The sequence below is a fragment of the Alexandromys fortis genome, unplaced genomic scaffold (assembly GCF_014885135.2).
Source record: "Alexandromys fortis isolate MF-2015 unplaced genomic scaffold, M_Fortis_MF-2015_v1.1 scaffold_29, whole genome shotgun sequence".
Classification (NCBI taxonomy): Eukaryota; Metazoa; Chordata; class Mammalia; order Rodentia; family Cricetidae; genus Alexandromys; species Alexandromys fortis.
This window is the reverse complement of record NW_026067891.1, coordinates 12,442,194-12,464,449: the sequence shown is the minus strand read 5'-3', so window position 1 is coordinate 12,464,449 and position 22,256 is coordinate 12,442,194. Positions and strand designations below refer to the sequence as shown.

At 44.3% G+C, this 22,256-nt stretch overlaps 1 protein-coding gene across 1 annotated transcript in view; it reads right to left on the bottom strand.

The window, feature by feature from the left end:
• Clec16a (C-type lectin domain containing 16A) overlaps positions 1-22,256 on the bottom strand; it is a 229,553-nt gene that overhangs the window by 196,536 nt on the left and 10,761 nt on the right. The window contains exons 2-5 of the mRNA XM_050136455.1: positions 13,801-13,929; positions 9,568-9,701; positions 4,441-4,589; positions 1,621-1,726 (exon numbers count right to left, since the gene is read on the bottom strand). Coding sequence (XP_049992412.1) covers positions 1,621-1,726; positions 4,441-4,589; positions 9,568-9,701; positions 13,801-13,929 — 518 coding nt within the window. The remainder of the gene's footprint in view (positions 1-1,620; positions 1,727-4,440; positions 4,590-9,567; positions 9,702-13,800; positions 13,930-22,256) is intronic.

Genomic DNA, 22,256 nt, shown 5'->3' with positions numbered 1-22,256 from the left:
ATAACTTAGGGAAAATCTTAAAAACAAAACACCCAAACAAACCAAAAACCACCACGAAAAAGCCTTGCTACCATCTGAGACTCTCTGTCTTTCCTGGAAATACTTGGAAATGCTTATCTTATTAGTCAAACAAAGCAGTGTTGGTTCTATTTTCTCAACTAACACACTCGATTATTCTTGTTCTAATTGCAGGTAGCACTAGAGAGGCTATACATCAGCAATGGGCAAGACCTGACTACACTGAGAATGCAACACTCTCAAAGCAAGTCTCCTGGGTTTACTCGTAAGGCCAATTCAGAAAGAGGAAAACCAGAGGTTAATAACTTACATGACACTGGAATAAGGAACAGGAATCGGCATTGGAGGAAAGGCAAAAACAGACAACAGTTAACAGGGTTAGGAACTGGGAAGGTAAGACAGCAGCCCAGAGGGACAGAGCCTAGGCAGGAGGCATCTAAACCAAAAGACACAGTTAGAACAGAGCAAGAGAAAACAGAGTGCATAGAGCAATGGAACCGACAGCGCATGAGCAAGGTCGCAAACTCAGAAGTCTGCCAGGTCAACAGTTGCACGGTGAATGAGGTTGGGAGGCTGAGAGTGTAAACTGGGGAGTCAGACAACCCAGAAAGGAGCAGTTGCTCAGCCTTTGACCACTTCCCTATGGAAGTGTGAGCCTAGAACAGCCAAATGTACATCTTCAGGACAGAAATTACACTGGGCAAAAGCTCCAAATTTTTAAATATGTGCAATTATAGATATATACTTCTGTTGTTGCTGCTGTTGTTACTGAGACAGGCCTCGCTATGTAGCCCTGGTTATTCTGTATATGTTTTCCAAGCCTGTCTGAGGACTGGTATGGGTCAACAGACCCTCAGTTTGCGACCTCTGGCTGGACCCATTTAGGCTCTAAGAAAGGCTCTTAAATTTAAAGTAATCCCAGGGCAGACATCTTCCTCTGGTCCCTGACTGGGCATCTCAAGTAACAAAAAAAAAGTCAAAGACCTATATGGCCAAGAAATGGAGGCCCAGCTCTACCGTGGTCATTATAAGGAAATTAACCAGGCTTGGGCATTGTCTTAGAGGAGCAGTTCCAGCTCCAAAAAACCTGCAGCCAGCTGGCAAGCTAGCACAGGCAGGGCTCCTGGGAAGGATCCCTGCTGGAGACAGTATGGAGCATTTAGTTCGTCCTGAGAGGAAAGAGGAATCTTGGTGGTTGGCTGGGAATACAACACTGCCCCCTGCTGCTTGTGATGTGAAATGCTCTCATGCATATTAAAGATAAACTATAAAAGTATAATACAGTATATTTTATAAGCCAAAACACAAAAATTGAAGCCAAAAAAAATTCAAGACAGTTTTGCTTCATCCACCCATTTCATGGCCACTCCAAATCCCACACAGACTTCTCGGATATCCTGTGTAGCAGCAGCAGGGAGCAATACCAGAACATGTAGTACAAAGATCTCCATAAGAAATAGTGAGATGCCTGCAGGCCTACTGTGAGACAAGCAGCCATGGCTTATACTAGGCAATCTCTCCAGTGACTCAGGAACTGTACTCAGGGGCATGAGAGCCAGCACGTGGCCCAGCACCTAGACTCGAGGGCATAAGGAAACTGACCTTTGTAGACGTTCAAGGTGATGGTTCTCACAGCAATTCGAACCATGCTCTCGGGGTGATTGAAGAACTTGATGGCTTCTGTGTACAGGGCAAAGTCATTGGTGTGCTAAAACAGAAAGTGGACCCAAAAGTTACAAATCACAAGACAGGCTGCCCTGAACCTTTCTGAAATTTGTCAGACTGTGATAAAAGAAAAAAAAATGATGTCATCATTATGGGAGGTGAGGAAGCCAAGACAGAGAAAAGGGTCCACAGAATGTCATGTGGTTTCCTGATCTGGCCTATCACCTTTAGCTATGTGAGGAGGTATTTCCAAACCCATTTCTTTATCTATAAACAGAGGTAACAGCACCCACTTTCTAACATCTAGGATGAGATGAGGCTCAGCCTGGCACTTGATATCTACAGAGCACAGAACAGAGTGCCAGTAACATCAGACCTTGCTGGAGTAAAGACATAAACTGAACTAAGTTCAGTAACTTTTGGCGGCTCATCTGCTCTACCATTCTCCATTTGGGAATACCAGAAGTGTAGCATAACCAGGGAGGCAGAGGTTCTCAAGAGTCTCCTGCTGTTAAAATGGGACAAAGAGAATCAATAAAATGGTTCTAAAAAAGGATATCCACGGCCTTAGCCTGAGGAGACAGAGGTAATGTACCTTGCTGCCATCCTGCAGTCCATGTTTCTACATAGTTCAAGGGCCCAGCTTAGGAGTGGCTCAGGCGAGGCATGGTGGTGGAGATGCTCTAGACCAGCCCTCCCTAGAATGGAGCTGGAGGCTCAAAGTAACAACTGTCTTATAAAAGCAATGCCATTTTGAGGACTGGCAATCGAGTATGAACCTAAAAAGTGACAATGACTACCCTGGTTCAGACTGAAGAGGAAAATAAGTCTACCTCAAAAACAAACACCTGGGATGATCTGCTCTTCTAGAGTCAAGGCTTCTGCCCTCCAGCCACAGCTCAGAGAGAACCTGGACAAGAATACTATGGCCCTCTGCTCTGGGTTTTCTTCTACCTGGGAGAGCCTTTGGGTAAAAGTTGTTCCCTGGATGTGTTTCCAACCACCTACTGTGTGCCAGAGACAGGACTCTACTGTGCTCATTTCTCAAGTGCAGACATGTTTTGTGGTTCTTGTCTAGCATTTCCTCCAGAGAGACTACTGAACCATGAAAATCAAGGTTTGGACTGTTGCCATCGCAATGAGGTTTGATGGACGATAGATTTTGCCCAAACAGAAGAAGAAGAAGAAAGGTGGAGGAGGAGCAGCAGCAGCTTGAGATTGTTGTCTGACTTCAAAAACAGGCATTGGGCAGACCCCAAACATGTTCACCACCTGTGTCCCACTCATGTTGTTCTCACCCACAGAGAGGTAGATCATAGCTGTGTGACCAAAGAGTGTGACAGAATAGGTGTGTGACTTGTGAGGCTGGTCGCAGAAAGCAGCACTGTTTGCTGGGTCTGCTGTTGAGGTACTCACTCTAAGCAAGCTGACTGGAAGGACATTTGGTCAGCCCAGGAAGAGGCCCTAAAAAGGAGCTGTGGTCTCCCATGCACAGCCAGCATCCGTTAACCACCCTGACAGTAAAGTAGCTCCTCCAACCCCATTCCGGATTCCAGGACATTAGTTCTTAGGACACTGTGTAAAACAGTCCTACTAAGTCAATCCTAAATCCAGACATACCGAGAATGTGATGTGATTCTGATCAGTGAGACATAGGGAGAAGTCTGGGGGAGACTTCTGAGAACATGCTCTCAGAAGGGATACAAGAAAGGAAGTGACATTAGAAATTCTGACAGTAGCACGTGACTACGTAGTGTCAGGAGCTGCAGCAGCCACATGCAGCAGGTCATAAGGGATTAAGTTTGAACAAAGGCCTGCTGCTGTTACTGAGCAGGAGGTTAGGAAAGCTGGGTCCTGGGCATAATAGGGAGCCAGAATGAATGGGCCCAGCACAGTGGTGCTTGTACTTGTAAGTGAATGAGCTAAACTGTCCTCATTCTCAAGCTTCCTGGAGCTTGAACTGATTATCTAAGTTAATAGCTCTCCCAAGGAATGTGTAGGACACAGGCCTCCAAGGACTGCAAGTGTGTCGTTTCATACAACTCTGAAGATACCATATTATTTAGTCTAATCCCTGAAACCCATTCTAGCTATATAGTTTCACCTCATTTCTCAAAGGAGGGGGCTCAGAGGGGCCTGTAAGTTCTCTAGGTCATATAGCAAGGAGTAGAAAAAACATTCCTTAATAGAGTTTCTGCTGTTTTCAACGTGAATGATAACCTCTGGATCTTTCCCCTCCCTGGCAAGTAAACTGAATTTTACACTGCCAAGGGCAGGAATTTGTTCAACTAAAAAAAAAAAAATGTTTGGGGGCTCAACAGTTAAGAGCCTACTACACAATTTTGAGGACCAAAGTTCCAACCCTAGAACCCATGTGACATGGTCTCATGTGCCTATAACCCCACCACTGGACAGGCAGAGAGAAGAGGATCACTGGAGTCTGCTGGATGTCAGCCTACCTGAAAACCACAAGCTCCAAGTTCAGGAAGAGAACCAAAGAGACAAGGCAGAGAATGACAGGGAGGACTTTCAGAGTCCTCACCTGGCCTCCATGCACCTAGAACATACATGTACATATATACATTCTGCACGCATGTACATGTACAACACAAACATACACTTAAAAACAAAAACTTATTTCAAGTATGCCAAAGCCTGTGTTGCATAAGTGCTTTGTAGACAAACTCCCGACACCGCAGAGCAAAGGCTTCCATGCTGGCGTTAGCTTGACACCACGCATCTGCTGCTCCCACTCACCTCATTGTAGAAGAAATGGACAGTGTGGTTGTTGAGCTTTAGCGAAAGTGTTTTCAGGAACGATATGTAATATGCCATGATCTCCTCGTCGGAAAAGTCAAATTTATGGACAATGATTGAATTTACATAGTTATTAGACAGCAAATAATCTAGAAAAGAAAACACAGGGTGAAACAGGTGAGCTCGTGCTAGAGGAAAATGCCAGCAAAGGCTGTTGGGTAATAAGCACAGAACTCAGCCAGCTGAGCACAGCTTAACCTTTACCCTCAAAGAAATCATCCACCAGGCAGGACTACTTGTGAGCACACAGGTCCTGCCAGAGAGGAGCCTGTGGCTCCTCTGTGAACCAAAAGGGACAAACCCATGTGTGTTTTCTGTTCACTGCGGAGCTGAGGGCAGGAAGAACAGGCATGGGGTCACTGTCACAAGCAACCTGCAAATGAGGGCAAAAGGCTCCTCATTTTAATAAGGAGCTCCCCTACATGGCCATCAAAAGACACTGTCATGCCTGGATGCCAGAAAGGGCTGCATGTGCTTTCAATCTGTCTAATGACAATTTCATAAAGGTCACTGCATCCCCATCATGTGTCCAGGGCTAGGTTAATCACCTCAGATCCTAATTCCCCAACAGTCACCTGGTGGTTCTCAGGGGAGCACCTTGACTGAAGATGTTCCCCCTCTGTTGGGAAGGCTGGCCTTGCCAATAGAGCACAGACCTTATGAAGGGATACACCCTAGGTGATGAAGCCAGCAATGCTATCACCACTCACCTAGTCAGCAAGGCCAACCAAACCAACCCTAGTGAGCAACGAGGTATGAGATAGGGCAGCCAGACTGACTTCATGTCCCTTACAGTGACAGTTCCTAAGGCAGCTCTCAGGGCCAGCTCCAAGAGAGGCCAGTAGGGTGGGGTGGGGTCCTAAAAATCTGAACACATTGTAAAATGAGTCATGGTCATAAGTGCTATGGGTAAGCTTGCTGTCTGTGGAAATGGAGCTGTATATAACTTCAAGTTCTTACACATATGCATTCAACACAGAAGCATGTGAACCTCAGGTGTCTGGCTTGAGGGATATTTTATAGATGTGTGCTTTGTAGGGCCCTCTCAGGTAAGACCCAGTACATTTACAGTTCCTCAGGAAGCTCTTTCATACCCCTGCCCTGTCAGCATCTTCCCTCAAGGCAGGAGCCACTCTAACGACCCATCTCTATAGACTGGTGTACCTGCTTGTGAACCTTACATAGGGGAATCAGACAGGATGAGTGCTGCCTGTGCCTGGCATCTCACTCCTCCCCACATCTGAGTGTTGTCATACTGTGTGTGTTGTAGCCACACTACTTCCCCCCCTTTGTTGCTTTGTGGTATTACATTCTTTAAACTGTACAAAACTTATTCATCTATGATTTACCATGTAACATAAAACCTAGGTGCTTTTGGTAACTCAAATACTTGTCATGATGTGGCTTAGGACAACTGGGAAAGGACAACGGGCCAACATGAGAAAAGATGTAGGACATCTTAGTGAGCCCTGTATTTATAGGCCAGTGGCCCCTGGGCCACAAATGGCACAAAAACTAGCAGTTTCAGGTATGTGAAAAGAATTTCTGGCTACATTCTACACCTGGGACAGTCACAACGTTCACCTGCTCCCCAAAAAGTCTTCCTAACCCCTCTATGGGGGTTAAGGAAACACCAGGGATCAGTGAAGGGGCCTGTTATGTGGCTGGGATTTTTCTATCCCATCACCTGTGGCTGACATCCTGTGGTATTCTATTATAATAAACCTAGAAGTCAGTAAGTAATCTCAGTCTTTGCGGCCTCTGTCACTTAGGTCACCAAACACATAGGCAACAGCAGACTCTGTGCAATGGCTCCCTGTAATAGTGTAATAGCAAAAACCTGGAAAGCACCCAGATGCCCACAGACAGATTCATTTGGCAACACTGCAGCTGGGGTCCGGACCAGGGAGGCCCCAGGCATGAACAACAGAAGATGGATGGGATGGAGGTGGGGTGCATGGAACAGATGAGTTGTAGGGTAGGAGGTTACAGACATCTGACCAGACTTTTGTAATGAAGTTTTGTTGCTTTACAATAACTCCATTTTTTCTAAAATAAAAAATAAAATCATCTGGACATAGCGGTGTATAACTGTAATCCTAGCTGAGGCAGAAAAACCAAGAGTTTGAGGCCAGTCTGAACTACATAGAGAAAAACTGCCTTGAAAGATGTTTTAATAAAAACTGTCCAGAAAATCAGAGATGTGTCTGCCAGGTCTTCTCACAGCAGGGTACCCACAATGCATGTGTCATATCACTTCTGTATAGATCTAAAACAGTCAGCACAGCTGCAGAGAGCAGAAAGGGTCACGGGGGCTGTAGAGAAGGAAGCGGGAGTGTTGGCTAGCAGTCACAAGGCCTTAGCTAAATTCTCCACGTACAGAATAGTGACTGGTGATGACAGTGACCAACCCTGCACTAGACACACATCTAAGACCGTAGGGCTAGGAAGTGATGGCTATGCCAGTTGGGCAGCACGGGCCACTTCAACGTGTGCACGTCAGACCTTCGAGCTACTACACTAAGGAGCTACAACTTCTGAAGTACCTGTTTTTAATTCCTAGCCTTAGATGGGTTTCAAAAGAGTCACAGAATAAAACTCAAGGAAACCTATATTAAAACTCAAGACTGGAATTGTCCCACCAGCCTCAATAATACCCTGGGTGTTCACTCTCGGCTGAGCCCTAGGCCTGCTCCTTAGAGCTGTACCTCCCCCCCCCCCCCCCCCCCCCCCCCCCCCCCCCCCCCCCCCCCCCCCCCCCCCCCCCCCGAGCTTAGAAACCACACTTGTTTTGCATCCAGCCATCCAGTGAAACAGAAGCTGATAACAAGGGAAACCATGCAGGGAGACATGAATTAGCCGCATCTGTCAGACTGTGGTCAGGGGAAGGAGGAAGTCTCTGTGGTGGCAGCACCACCTAGCGGTCACTGCTGGGGTCACCACACAGCAGCCCTCCAGACTCAAACCCTTTTCCAGACTTGTTGCAGGAATTCAGTACCTGCCTTTGCTCCTTTTCTCTTGATCTTGAGGGCAGGACCTGGGCTCTACTGCATTTGGAGTAAGTAAGCTAGCACGGAATGAGGTTAGGCTGTCTCAGCTCCAGCACTGATAAAAGTCTGGGCTAGGTAATGCTCTCTGCAGGTCTGTCCTGGACACCACGGGCTACTACTTAGCAGCTCCTCTGTATTTGGATGGACTACAGCAACCAATACTAACTCCAGATGCCAGCAGCGTACCCAGGAAATACCAGTAGCCCATTGAGGACCACTAAGTTCATTCTCCTCTATTCTGAACTTGCTAGAACAGTTACTTTGGACCTATGACTCCAACCTTCTTGGAGAGCCCCAGCAAACCCTGCCTCCCAGGGGTGGTTGTTACAGATGAATAATCTGGGCTTACTGAGGGCAGGTCTGAGTCAAACTCCTATTCTCTGGGCAGGAAAACTGAAGCAGAGGGGTGCTGGCTGGAGTACATGAACCAGAGCCCCGTCTGTGGACTACTCAGTCTTCAAAATAGAACCCTACAGAGGGACTGCAGCCCCCACCTCTCTTAGTCCTCCACAGAACTACCACACTGAACTGCCCCAACACATCACAGCCTGCAGCCGTCACTCTCATCATATCACTGAAGGTGATGACAGGGCTCTCAGGAGGAACTAAGGCTAAACGAGGTTGCAAGGTGGGCTTCAACCCTGACAAAATTGGTGTTCCCATAGGAGTCAGAGAGACCAAAGGTCTCTCTTGACCTCACTCTCTCACAGGTAGGGCCAGGTACAGTTAGATGGAGTTAAGATCTAATGTGTCTCCAAAGGTTCATGTGCCATACCCTCTGTTCCTGAATCGAGGCAGTGTTAGGAGGTAAGACTTAGCGAGTGATATTCAGATGGTGGGGTGAAGTTTTTCATGAGTGGGTCAATGTCTTTCTCAACACGAGTTTTCCCTCTGCTGGTTCTGGACTAGTTGGTTACCTTAAGAGCAAGTTACTGAGGGCTTGTAAGATGGCTGCTGCCAAGCCTGATGACCTAAGTTCAATCCTGAACCACAAGGTAGAAGGAGAGAACTGACTTATAAGTTATCCACTGACTTCTACATGTACTCTGTGTTATGTGCACATGCACATACACTCAAGTGCACTTAGGCACATAAATAAATGTGATAAAACTTTTTTGGAGACAGGGTTTCTCTGTGTAACAGTCCTAGCCATCCTGGAACTAGCTCTTTTAGACCAGGTTAGACTCAAACTTATAGGGATCCACCTGCCTCTGCCTCCCAAGTGCTCGGATTAAAGGCATGCACCACCACCACCTGGCTGTGATAAAAATTTTTAGAAGGAACACTTGAAGCTTTGCAATGTGGGGATTACTTACAAGTAAAGCTCACAAATTAAAAAACTCAGGATACCATGCACTTACTAAGCAGATATTTGGTCTCTTTCACAGCCTCTCTGCCATGGGCTGAAGTGGCAGAAGGCACTCACAAGGTAGAGATGCCTAGTTTTCAAATTCTTGGCTTCAAAATCTTAGTCAAAAAAGAAAAAAACCCTCATTCCTTTAAATGACCTAATTTCTCAGGTCTGGAGAGATGACTCAGTGGTTAAGTGTACTGGCTATTCTTTAAGAGGACCTGGGTTTGATTCCCACATGGTGGCTCATAACCATCTTTAACTCTAGCTGCAGAGCTCCTTTTCTGGCCTCTGCAGGCATCAGACACTCAAATGGGACACAGACATATGTGCAGGCAAAACACCCATGCACATAAGAAAAAAAAAAAGATTTTTAATGATTTTTAATTTTTAATGTTACAGTTTAATGACTATAACAGAGTTTGTTATAGTAATAGAAAACAGACTGAGATAGTATCTATCTACAAGCTAAGAAGCAAGCCCTCAGTAGAAACCAGCCCTGACTTCAGCTTCAAATTTGACATCCATCCTCCTGAACAGTGAGCAAACACATTTCTACTGTCCAAGCCACTAAGTCCACTGGGGTAGCCTGGGCAGACTAAAATACTTGGGAAGCAGACATATGAAATCTGGCAGTACACAGAAAATAGCAAGCAGTATTCTTACAGAGTGATGTCTCATGGCTGATGTTCTCAAAGAGGATGTTCAAGGTCTGTAGTAGCTGGACACACACATAACGGCCTGATTTCTGTCGCAGAATGTTCAAGAAGAAAACAAACATATTCTTCTCCAGGAAGAAACTGGGGAGAGAACAAGAAAGGGTCAATGGGTGGATACATCCTAGCTCACATGTATAGGTTTGCCATATATATGTGTATATGTGTACAGTGGTAAGACCAGACTGCACATCTCAGTGCCCATGATGCCATCTGCAATTGAGGACAACACATGGCCTTCCCACTCTCTTCCTGTCTCAGCATGTGAGGCCGGTGCTGGTTCCAAGAAATGGTAAAGTAGATTCTGACAGAATGGAGATGCTCTACCTGGTAAGAGCTCACACGGCAGCCTGTGCCAGGTGCTCTACAAGCATCGTTCTCCAGCACACATACCACCTGTATCCGTAGTTTCCCCGACAAAACCTATTTACTTTGCACTCCCATATTCAAGGGCAGAAAAACACAAGAACTGGGTTTTCCTGCAGGGCCAAAAGATGCTGAGTGATGGCAAAGCTTTTCACTTCTGTTGTCTGTTTGCAGCTTCCCGACGGCTCCTCAAAGAACCTGAAGAAAGGTGAAGGTATTAACGTGGAGGGACTCTACAGAGCCCCCAAACCTGCTTCTGCCTTTCTTGTGCTATAAGGCCAGGGGCAATGGCCTGGGGGTGTGGTGGTACATGTTAAAAATGGGGTCTTCAATGCCCTTCCTTCAAGAAAGATGTTATTTCTATTCATTTGTTCAGTGTATTTGAGCAAGATCAGTTTGAAATAGTCAGAAGAAATCTCAGCAATCGAAGGCTCAGGATACGGCTCAGTTGGCTCAGTTGGAAGAGTGCTTGCCCAGCATCACCTAAGGCAGGTGTTGAGGTATGAACCTAGAATCCCAGCATTTGGGCAGTGGAGACGGGAGAATCAGAAGTTCAAAATCATCTTGGCTATACTGTGAGCCCAAAGCTAGCCTGGAATATAGGAGACCCTGCCTCAGAAGGAGAGAGAGATAGAAATAGAGATAGAGATGAGAGGGTCAGAGGGAGGGAGGGAGGAAGAGAGGGAGAGAAAGAGAGGGGTACGGTCCCTGTAGTCACATGAGTCTACTGGGTGGCCCAGTTCTAGATGCCTCTTCCCCTCAACTGTCACTCCATAGGGATAGGACCAGTGGCCTGACACTCAGTGCCACACAATTCTGCTTGAATTCATAAAAGGATAAGTGAATGATAAAATATGATCTTAAAAAAAGGAAAACTAAATTCTTTCTCCCACTCTGACTCCAGGACCCCATCTGCCTATACACATTGCTCCTACTGACTCCCAGAGTGTTTCTAGCATCTGACCTACTTTGCCTGCCTCTGCTTCAGGTTATACAAAGCAGTGACTTGCTAGAATCATCAGCACACTCAATACCAAAGGTGGCAGGGGGAAGCTGCCAAACATCTAAGCCTCCATTTTGCTGCAGGGGTGACTTAGTAGATCTGGTGTGAAACGCTCAAGGCTAGTTGTTCTTATCTTTGTGTGTATGATGTGTATTCTATGTTGGGGCATGGATATACACAGCAAGCCTGTGGAAGTCAGCAGAAGGCTCTGGATATTGGTTCTCACCTTCCGCTGTGTCTGAGACACAGTACCATTGCTGCTGCATTCATCAGGCTACCTGGCCTGTCTCCCATCTCACCGTACAAGCCCTGGGATACAAACATGTGCTACCGCACATACTTTTATATAAATTCTGGGAATTCGAATTCATGTTTGTATGCCAAGCATCTTTCCAGCTGCAAGGCTGGATTTTTGAAAAATTCTTAGAATGGGAGAATACTTGGGAAAATGGTTGAGTCTAGGGCTTCAAAACTATCAAATGAGTCGAGTATCTTACAGTTTCAGGAAATAAGGAAACATTCAAAAAGCAAGTGACAAAGGAGCCAACTGGGCAGAGGCCCTAGTACCCAAAGCTGGAGCAACTGGGTTCTTACCTAAAGTAAAACCAAACTTGAAGCACTTAGCACTTTTTCTTTTTCTTTTGAACTGAGGTCTCTAAGCTTCCTGAGAGCTAGGGTTACCAGTGTGCATCACAGCAGCACACCTGGTGCTCACACACTTTTCTTTTTCTTAATCTTTTTTTTAAAAATTTATTGATTTTTATTGAGCTCTTCCCGCTTCTCCTCTCCCATTCAACCCTCTCCCAAGGTCTCCATGCTCCCAATTTACTCAGGAGATCTTGTCTTTTTCTACTTCCCATGTAGATTAGATCTACGTATGTCTCTCTCAGGGTCCTCATTGTTGCCTAGGTTCTCTGGGATTGACTCACACGTTTTTCTAAGATGACACACAGATTCCATTCTAAAAAGAAGGTGTCAGGACAGTCTCTAATCTTTAACCTGAGGGGTTTTCTCGTTTCAACAACAAATAAAGAAAGAAATTCTTAATGGGCCTGTAAAAGAAGCCCCTCCCATTTCTAAACCACACTTCACTCTAGGTGCCCATGCTTTCCTTCAGGGATCATGATGTGTCTCAGGCTCACACATAAGATATTTGTATTTTGCACAGAGCTGTCCTGCAAACAAGTCAAGATAATTTATAAGAAGCCTGGGCAGGGAAGACAGCTCAGTGGGTGAGGACCTGAGCCTGGATCTCTAGAAGCCACATAGAAGTCAGATGGGAAAGTGAGATTCTACAGTGGGAGGAAAAGCAGACAGAATTCTATGGACGCTCTAGTGTCTGCTAGCCTGGCATACATAGCAGTGAACAACAAATCATGTCTCAAACAAGGTGGAAGCCAAGAACCCACCCTGAGGTTGTCCCCTGACCTTCACATATGTACCATGGCAAGTGAACACCCCTGTATAAGTGTACCCACACTCACCACCCCCACTCCAGCACACGTATATAAAATCTGTGTTCTTGGCTGTCATAAACCAATCTCAAACCCTTGTACATCAAGACTTCAGGATATACAGAGGAACACTGGTTTCCAGCCTAAAAGGCTGTCCAATGGGAACACTTCTGTCTATCATGTGTATCACCCATGAGGCTGCATGCTTCCAGGACTCGACAGGGAGCATTTTCTCTCCTTTTTAAAGATAAGGAAACAGAAGTGCAGGGAGGCAAACAGCCTGACCTATGCTTGCTGGTCTAACAGCAGGATACAAGTACAAGGATGGAAAGAAACTTCTTTGTGGACTCTAGGTAAGACAGGCTCCCTGACTGTCTATATATGGGAACACCAACAGGGCTTCCGTGTGGGCCAAGAGGGGGTATGCTAGACTGTGCTCTCAAAACTCAGGATTGTTGCCCACTCCCAGTCAACATACCAGTGGCTGGGGAGATGGCTCAGATCCCTAGAACCCATGTGAAATCTGGGTGAGTATGGCAACCTGCCTGTAATTCAAGCCCTAAGGAAGCAGAGACAAAGGATCCTGAGAGAAGCTGGCTAGTTAGTCTAGATCAATGGTTCTCAACCTTCCTAATGCTGTAACCCTTTAATACAGTTCCTTATAGTGTTGTGATCGCCCCAACCATAAAATTATTTTTGTTGCTACTTCATAACTACAATTTTGCTACTGTTATGAATCGTAATGTAAATATCTGTGTTTTCTGATAGTCTTAGGTGCCCCCTGTGAAAGGGTCATTTGATTCCCCCAAAGGGTACAACCCACAGTTTGAGAACCATTGGTCTAGATTGGATTAACAAGCTTTGGGTTCAGCAAGGGACCTTATTTTAGTAACTTAAGTGGCAAGTGATGGAAGATGACATCTGACATCAACCCCTGATCTCCCCATATATGCACACAAACGGGCACACATGTATGCCCACACACGTTCCAACATGTTTAAACACCATAATACCACATATATACACATGCAAAGCAATAAGTAAAACAAAATAAATGCACTAGGTGCTGGCCCTTGGCAACTCCCTTGGGGCAGAACCTTTATGTTTATTTGGAACCTAACTATCTGGGACATTCCTCGTGCCACCGAGTAGGTAATAGAGTACAACTCGGAATGCTATCCACACAGCCTCATTTTTTCTAGAGAAACTCATTTCCACAGTTCTTCCAATTTGGGCTTGTACCTTTCTAGTCTCTCAAGGACATTTGCTATACATATTTAGGCAAGATGGAATTAGCATCGATTCCTGACTCATGGTGTCCACTTGGACAAACACTCAAAGGAAGAGGAAGAAGCCTTACTCGAACACAGAGCTGTCATTTTGATCACCCCAAATCAGGATCTCAGTGATGGAACGGATGGTTTCCACCAGCAGGTTCCGGTTCTGTTCTGTGACGGTGGTGTTTTTGGTTAAAACATGGTACAGGTACCTAGAAGAAAGGGAAGAAAGCAAAGCTTACACAAAGTGAGTTGAAAGCCAGGCCCCAGGGCCACTGGCAACACTCACAGCATAGCCGCAGTGTTTAAGTTTCTGTTAGCACAATTTCCCATTCAAGATGGAGATAGAAGTCCCCACCCAAGAAAAATGGCAGGAGCTCTGAAATATTACATGCCAGGGACACATCTGCCCAAACTGAGGCCAAAAGCACTGCCAAGCCCTGAAACCAGTCCCCGAAAACTTCAGGGTGCATGAGAACCACAGAGTTGGCAAAATCAGAGGCTCCTGGGGTGCACTTGGGGATTCCGCTTTAGAATTGAAGGCAGGCCTCACAGTGCGCAGTGATGGATGTACAGTGATCGTAGCCAGTGCCCTGCACCTGACACAGGACTCACAGCAAGAGGCAGAGTCACAGCTCAAGGACAGAGCCTAGGACACCAAACACTACTTCTGGAATGTCTATCGTTCCTCTCTAGCACAGTACACCCATGAAACTAGGACTCAGAGTGGGACAGAATGAGTAACTCTTGTCCAAGGGGAACAATCTCATCTGCTAAGTCTAGAGTGAGAAGGGTGGGAGAGGCCAAAGTCCAGGTAACTACCTGTCAGAGCCTTAGGCTGGCTTAGGAAGGAAAAGTTGGCTCAATAGGAGTGGCTCAAGACGCCTTTCAGGGCCACACTCAATTTCTGAGTGAGGCTGCGAGAAAAGGAAAGGATGAGTGTAGAGGGGTTGTCCCTCCTACAGTCCAAAAAAAGCAGGGAACAAAGACAGAACCCTGGAGGTGGAATAATAAGACCTAGCTGTTCTCAGCAGCTGGGCTAGTTTCCTGTAGTAACACTGTGGCTGTCTGTTATATTTTAAGAACAGCCTCAAGTGTTTCCTGTTCTGTGTTCTCACTGTGCTGGGAAATGAACCTACAGTGTCAGACATACTGGCTAGAGAAGGCTCTGCCCCAAGCCACAACCTCTACCATCCTGTTTTTCATTACTGTATTTCATTTTGAGACAGGGTCTCAGTAATTTGACCCAACTAACCTTGAACTGGCTCAGTAGCCCAGGAAACCTAGAACTTGATCTTCTCATGTCAGTTTCCCACACAACTGGGATCAGAGTCACATCCAGCCTGCAGTACAATTTTTAACATGCAACAAGTAGCAAAGTCCTCCAAGAAGATAAATCATCCAACCTTGGAACTCAGGTCTACCCACAGTGCTGCACATGAGGACACAAAGCCCACTTTCCTCTACACTAAAGTAACCCAGCTTCTCAACTGCCAGGGACAAACAGTAGGACTGAGCTACAAGACTGTGTGTCCACTGTGATTCTAGTGCACACCCTCCACAAGGCTTAAGGAACACTTTTCCAAATTGTGGTTCAAAGATGTCCTGCAGCTGTCTCACTGTTTAAGCCACTCCCTATTCACACCCTGAATCAGGCTATTGGGTGAACAGATTAAAATGGCGTGTGCATGTGTGACTGAGGATGAAACCCAGGGCCTCACATTTTAAGCCCGTGCTCTACAACTGAGCATCCCCTATGCCTGAATAATTTGACGGCTGCTACACCAATCCCAATGTGGCCATTGGTGACATTCTCTACACAGTCCACAGGATAACAGTAACTCTCCCAGAGACAAGATAATGCTGGCAGTGTAGGTTAGGGAGGAGCAGCTTCTTCCCACTCTGGAGATATAACATATATATCTAGGAGGATAACATACATGCACTAGCCTCACACATTACACTCCTGGCTTGCTGGAAAGTAGCAACATGGGCGAATACTCTGAGGGTCTCCAACCACAGTGGACAGGGTCTGACCTCATTTGAGTGGGTTGCCTGAATAGACTGCCCTTGTCAATCAGCAACTGTTGCTCATATTCAAGGCTCAAGCTACCATCTCTCAATAAAGCTTTCTTTGGAGAAGGCTTTTTTTTTTTTTTACTCTCAATCTCTAACCCCATGGACCTGGCGGTCCCCTATTCACTGGCACCTCTACCTTCTGTGAAGTACTTGCTACTTGACCCAGCTGACCTTGAACCGGCTCTGTAGGCCAGGTAAACTAGATCTTGTGATCCTCTCATCTCAGTATTGTTATTTTACAGAGCAGTGTGTTCTCAATGGTCTATCTCTCTGACTAGACTCCAGGTCAGGCCAATCATCTTAATGATCTTGATGACTCCAATACACTCCAGAATAGCTAGTACACAGCAAGTACTACCTATATAAATGCTGAACGAGGCAGAGGCAGTCTCCACTAGTATAAACTGGAGTATAGTATACAAGTCCAGGTAAAGTAAGGGTTCAAGTTATAGCACAGAACTGTGATAAAGAGCTCATCAGGATTTGGAATCCAACAATCTTAGGTTTGACCCCTGACCCTGGTACCTCCTAGCTGTGGTCACCTCTGCAGCTCTGTCTAAACACAGTAATAACCACAAAGGATATGAACAGATAAGCAGGGTGCCTGGCATACATGGTGCACAACACATAAGAAGCCTTAGCTGCTACTGTTATACTGTGGTCATCATGATGTGGGATGTTACAAACATCCTTATTAGTTTGTACAATACCAGAGACTTTTTGGAAGGTGATATCAGGCTGGTCCCAAATACTCAGGGAAAGAGGACTACAAGGAAAAAAATAAGGTGGAAAAGATCCAAGGAACTTAGGGCAGGAAGTAGGACTTGTGGGTCACTTCTGGAGAAGCAGTAAAGTATGCGAGGTATCACAGACACCTGCAGACCTAGTGATATCTTCATTACTAATAACCCAGTGATCCGTAGCAGGCTACTTCATCTCTCTGTACCTTAGTGACCTGTCATTACAGTGACTTTGGAAAGAGAAGATAAGTAAAGAGAGAAATAACTAAGCTGGGTGTGATATGCACACGTGTAATCCCAGCACTAGGGAGACTGAGGTAAGAGGAAGGACTCAAAATATTGAGTTCAAAGCCAGCCTGGAGGTATACAGTGTTACCTTCTCTTAAAAATTTAAAAGAATTCCCGCACTCAGGAGGTAGAGGCAGGCAGACCTCTGTGAGTTCCAGGTCAGCCAGGGTTATATAATGAGATCCTATCCTGTTTAAAAAGGGGGGAGAACTAAAGTGCTAGTTGTTATTATGATTTCTTTTGTTATGTAATCACTTTTTAAAGTCCCATTAGAGAACTTTTCTCATGTGGACTGATGGTGCACCCCCAATGAGCCAATGACCTCCTAATAAAGATTCCAATACCAGACACAAGAAGCCCTCTTTGAGTTGTTGGGCCAGGACTATCTAAGAGACTCCTAAAACATACAACCTGTCACCCACGGTTACCCCCCAGAGGTAGAAGGTAAGTTCCTATTGATAAAGATACCATGCACTTCAGAAACAGGGTCCAAAGACCCCTGAGCTGGAACTGACCTGAATGCTTCCTCCCTGAGAACTGGCTTTCATGGTATCAGGAGGGAGGCAACCAACAGTCCTATCAGCTATAAGGCCTATGAAACACATCAACAGCTAGCATGTTATGAAAACCCTAAGGGTGCAGTAGTGGCACACATACCTTAGTGGTAACCACTCTTATTAGGTCTTAAGACTCACTCAACAAGATGGAAACCATGCCCGGTACTGGAAACCTAGCTAACTAATCAGTGGTTACTTAGCCATAACTAAGTCATGGTTATTGAAGAATCTACAGACATTAACTTATTAAACCAGCATAATCTTGAACAATATACAAGCATTTGTTCTTATACCCACAGAGAAGTGGAGTCTTGACCCCTCATCAAGGAAATGTCTCTCTACAACAGAAAAGACCACTACACAAAATCACATCAAAATGCAGAGCTGCAAAGTCCAGTCACAACAGATACATTAACAAAACATTTCTACACCTAAGAACCTAAGGCTCATTGAACATTACAGAAGAGGGGGTGGGAAGATTTTAAGAGCCAAGAGGATCAGGGAGTTTGCTGTGAGACTGTGTCTCCTACTATGGTAGTTTGAATGTAACTGGCCCCCATAATCTCATAGGAATGGCATTAGGAAGTGTGGCTTTGTTGCAGTGGGTTTGGCCTTGTTGGAGGAAGTGTGCCACTATGGGGGAAAGCTTTGAGGTTTTCTATGCTCAGGATACCACCCAGTGTCTCAGTTGGCTTCCTGTTGCAAGATGTGTAGCACTCTCCACTCCAGCACCACATCTGCCTGCACACTGCCATGCTCCCCATCATGATGATAATGAATGGAACCTCTGAAACTGTAAATAAGCCACCCAATTAAATGTTTCTCTCATAAGAGTTGCTGTTGGTGTGGGATTCCCCTCTTTATGCTGTGAATACCATTGGTTAATAAAGAAGCTACTTTGGGCATATTGCAGCACAAAATAGGGCAAGCCAGGAATTCCAAGCAGACAGAGGAGAGAGTAGACAGAGTCAAGGAGAAGTTATGTAGCCGCCTAAGGAGAAAGATGCCTTGTTGGTAGGCCACGACCTTGTGGTGATGCACAGATTAATAGAGATGAACTGATTTAAGATATAAGAGCTTGCTAGAAATATGCATAAACTAATAGGCCAAACAGTGTTTTAATCAATATAGTTTTTGTGTGGTTCTGTGTGGTCTGTGCACCAACAGGTACCAACTACAGTCACATAAAACCTGAGAGAGCCTGGAAGGGAATTCTAGGCACAAAAGTACAGAGTCAAGTACAGTTTCTTGTTTTTTTTTTTTTTTTTTTTTTTTTTCCCCCCCCAGATAGGCTCTGTGTGCTGGCAGCAAGCAGGAACACCGTGGCTCCTTTAACAGGATTACTAACTCAACATAAGAAATGGTGGCTTCCTGGTTCATGGTGACACCATGAACTCTGACTCTTTCAGGAGGCTGGGCACTTAAATGGGGTTTGTGAGCAGCATGCTACTAGTGGCTTAATGGTGACACAGACCTGCTGCAACCCTGAAGCTGGAGTAGTATGCATGACTCTCAGAGACAGTGAACATGCCTCTACCATGTTGGAATGGGTGGAGCCAACAGGCAGGACTGCAGAGTTAGTCCTAGTTATGCCCACTTAGCATTTAAAAGAAAAAAAAAGTGCTCCTGGTCAGAAAATAATTACAGATATGCAATAAAGACAAATTCAGATGAAAATGACTTCTAAATGGGTCACAGTGTTGGATAAATATACGTAGGTTTGGGAGAAAGAAAAAAGAAGAGACAGTAAAAGTAATATAAAAGAGTACAGACAGTCATAGATTAAAGGAGTAAAAATGATAAAATATTAAACTTGTAGAAAAAGTAATAAAGTAAGAAAAATAAGTCACATAAAGATGGAATGTACACAGCGAGTCTGGATTATGTATATTATTGTGTTTTCTTTAAATTTGTGACTGTGAATGAGCTAAGTACAGAGAGACATTTCATTGTATATGCTGCTAAGCTAAACCAACATATGTATTTTAAAAGTATCTTGACTTCAAAATGTGAGTCTAAGCTTATGTTGCTTTGGAAAAGAGGTTCTGCTTTTGTTTCCACAGAAGATGAGGATTCCTTCCAGAGAATGTAGTTTGATGGACCAAGATCACCTGAAAGGTCTCGATAAACACCCAAAATTAATTCACCCAACAAAAAGCAGAAAGTATTTTGAAAAGAACTACACCCAAATTCCCAAATATTGTTTACATTTAAAAGGGTATATGTGATAGAGATGAATACTTTGTTGGTATGGAACTTGGTCTATTGATACAAATTTAAGGTCAATCTTGTTATATATAATTATATATATATATATATATAATTTTGTTTTATATATATCTGCTCTTGATTAAGATATTGTGTTTGTGCAGCTCATTTAAAAATGTAATGTATAATTAAGAAATAGTTTAATAGATAGTTGCCTGAAAAAGTCAAGCTTGTAGTCATATTAGTTAGGTTTTCTAGATGTACAGAGATATATTTCAGATGGATAGTTATTCTTCAAACCTTTCAAAGACTAACATTTAAAATTTTTTAAGAACTTAGGATTTTTCATGACAATTGAGACACATCTGCTCCTGGCAGCACCAATCTACTTCAGGAGGATGATGGACATTGAAGAGGCTCCTTATGGAGTTTGTTAGTCATTTGGGCAAGAAACTGCTCTTGCCGGAACTGCTTAATGGAATGCTATATAAAATGGACATGCAGGACCCAAGGAAAAATGACTGTTGAAGTTGCCTAAATAAGATGAGACAGTTTTTCAGGGTTCCTGCTTCATGAAAGAGTCTGCCAGACATTCTTCAGGACACAGAAAGTGAGTGACAAACTGCCTATATAGATGGAACTATCTTTGAAATTTCCTGCTTCATGGAAAAGTCTGCTGGACACTATGAGCCTATAGGCTGAAGATGGGTAACCAATGTTATAGAAGAACTTTGGGTGACTGTCCAGGTAGCAAGATGTCTCTGTCAATTCTAGAGTTTTGAAAGTTGCTTATGATGCACTTCCTGTTTACTTAGGTAATATTATATCCTCCTGGGGTTTTTGAGGGAGTTGAAAAATAAACAGGGCTGGAGAGATGGCTCAGAGGTTAAGAGCATTGCCTGCTCTTCCAAAGGTCCTGAGTTCAATTCCCAGCAACCACATGGTGGCTCACAACCATCTGTAATGGGGTCTGGTGCCCTCTGCTGGCCTGCAGACATACACACAGACAGAATACTGTATACATAATAAATAAATAAATATTAAAAAAAGAAAAATAAAGTTATAGTTTTCCTTAGTTATGATAAAAAATAAAATAGATATAAATATTGTAACTATAATTCTTGCTTGATAACTTTTGTTATATGTAATCTTGCTATGTTAAAGTTAAAACTTTCCTTTTCATTTAGACAGAAAAGGGGAGGTAATGTGGGATTCTGCTCCGTATGCTGTGAATACCAATGGTTAATAAAAAAGCTACTTTAGGCCTAATGCAGCACAGAACAGGGCAAGGTGGGAATTCCAAGCAGATAGAGGAGGACAGAGTAGGTGGTGTCAAAGAGAGGCCATGTAGCTGCCCAGAGAGAAAGATACCTACAGTAGCTTGCTGGAACCTTGCCAATAGGCCACGACCTTGTGGTGATGCACAGGTTAGTAGAGATGGGTTGATTTAATATATAGGAGCTAGCTAGAAATATGTATAAGCTAATGGGTTAAGCAGTGTTTTAATTAATATGGTTTTTGTGTGGTTATCTCGGGTGTGGACAGCCAGCGAACAAACGAGCAGCCTCCGACTACATGCTGTGGTCATGGTGTCTCTTCACAGCAACAAAAACCCTGACTAAGACACCTAGTTGTATCAGAAGCTACACCCATTAAGTTTCACAAGGATGACTGCCCAAACATGCGCTGAACAAGGATGACACCCATGACCTGGATAGAAAAAAGGCCATGAGACCTCAAGCCTGCAAATGAAGAAAGCTGGAAGCAGGAGAGGTAATCTTCTCCAGAGAAGAGAACACCAATTGGTTGTCTACTGCCGAACAGCCCTGAAAGCATACATATAAGTATTATTATACAGACTGAACATAGTATATTTACATATATATATTTACATATACAATACATATGTATATACATCCACACACATATGTATGCAATAGTAAAAAGAGGCCATGAATTTGAAGGTGAGGGGTATATGAAAAGGTTTGGAGGGAGGAAGGGAAGGGAGAAATGTAATGAAATTATAATCTCAAAAAGAAAAGAAAAAATCCTATTAAAAGGCTTTTCATATATGAAGGATGAATCAGTCAGGTAGTCCTTTGAGAGGATTCTAAGAGCTCCCATGGACCTGGTACCAAGTGAAGGCTGCACATGGCACTCAGATGGTCCAACCACAGGATGTGCCCATTGTTACTACTGAGCAGGCCAAGCAGCACACGGGTTCAGGTACCCTAGTCCTCTAGTCAGTCCCATGGCTGGAGGCTGCTCAGGGTTTACATGTTCCACAGCCTCTCCATTACTTGTTTGCGGCTTTTTGTGATGGTGCAGTTCTGTGGGATTCCTCAGGAAGAACAAAGTGAGATGGTGCTTTCTCTCACATGGTTATGGAAATTTGCATTTTACCTTTGGGGCAGGGTCAATTGCAAGACCTTTGTCTACTTTACTATCCTCGAAGACTCTTATTCATTAACAGAACTCTTTACTTACCCTATATATAAATCATTTATATAAATTCTTTACCATTAATTATAAACACATATAAACATGTATTTATAACTATATTCATATGTATAATACATATAAATATATGTATTATATGTATTTATAATAAATATGTATTAAGAATCCAGCTATTTTCCCCAACTGTGGTACTGTGATCACAGATCT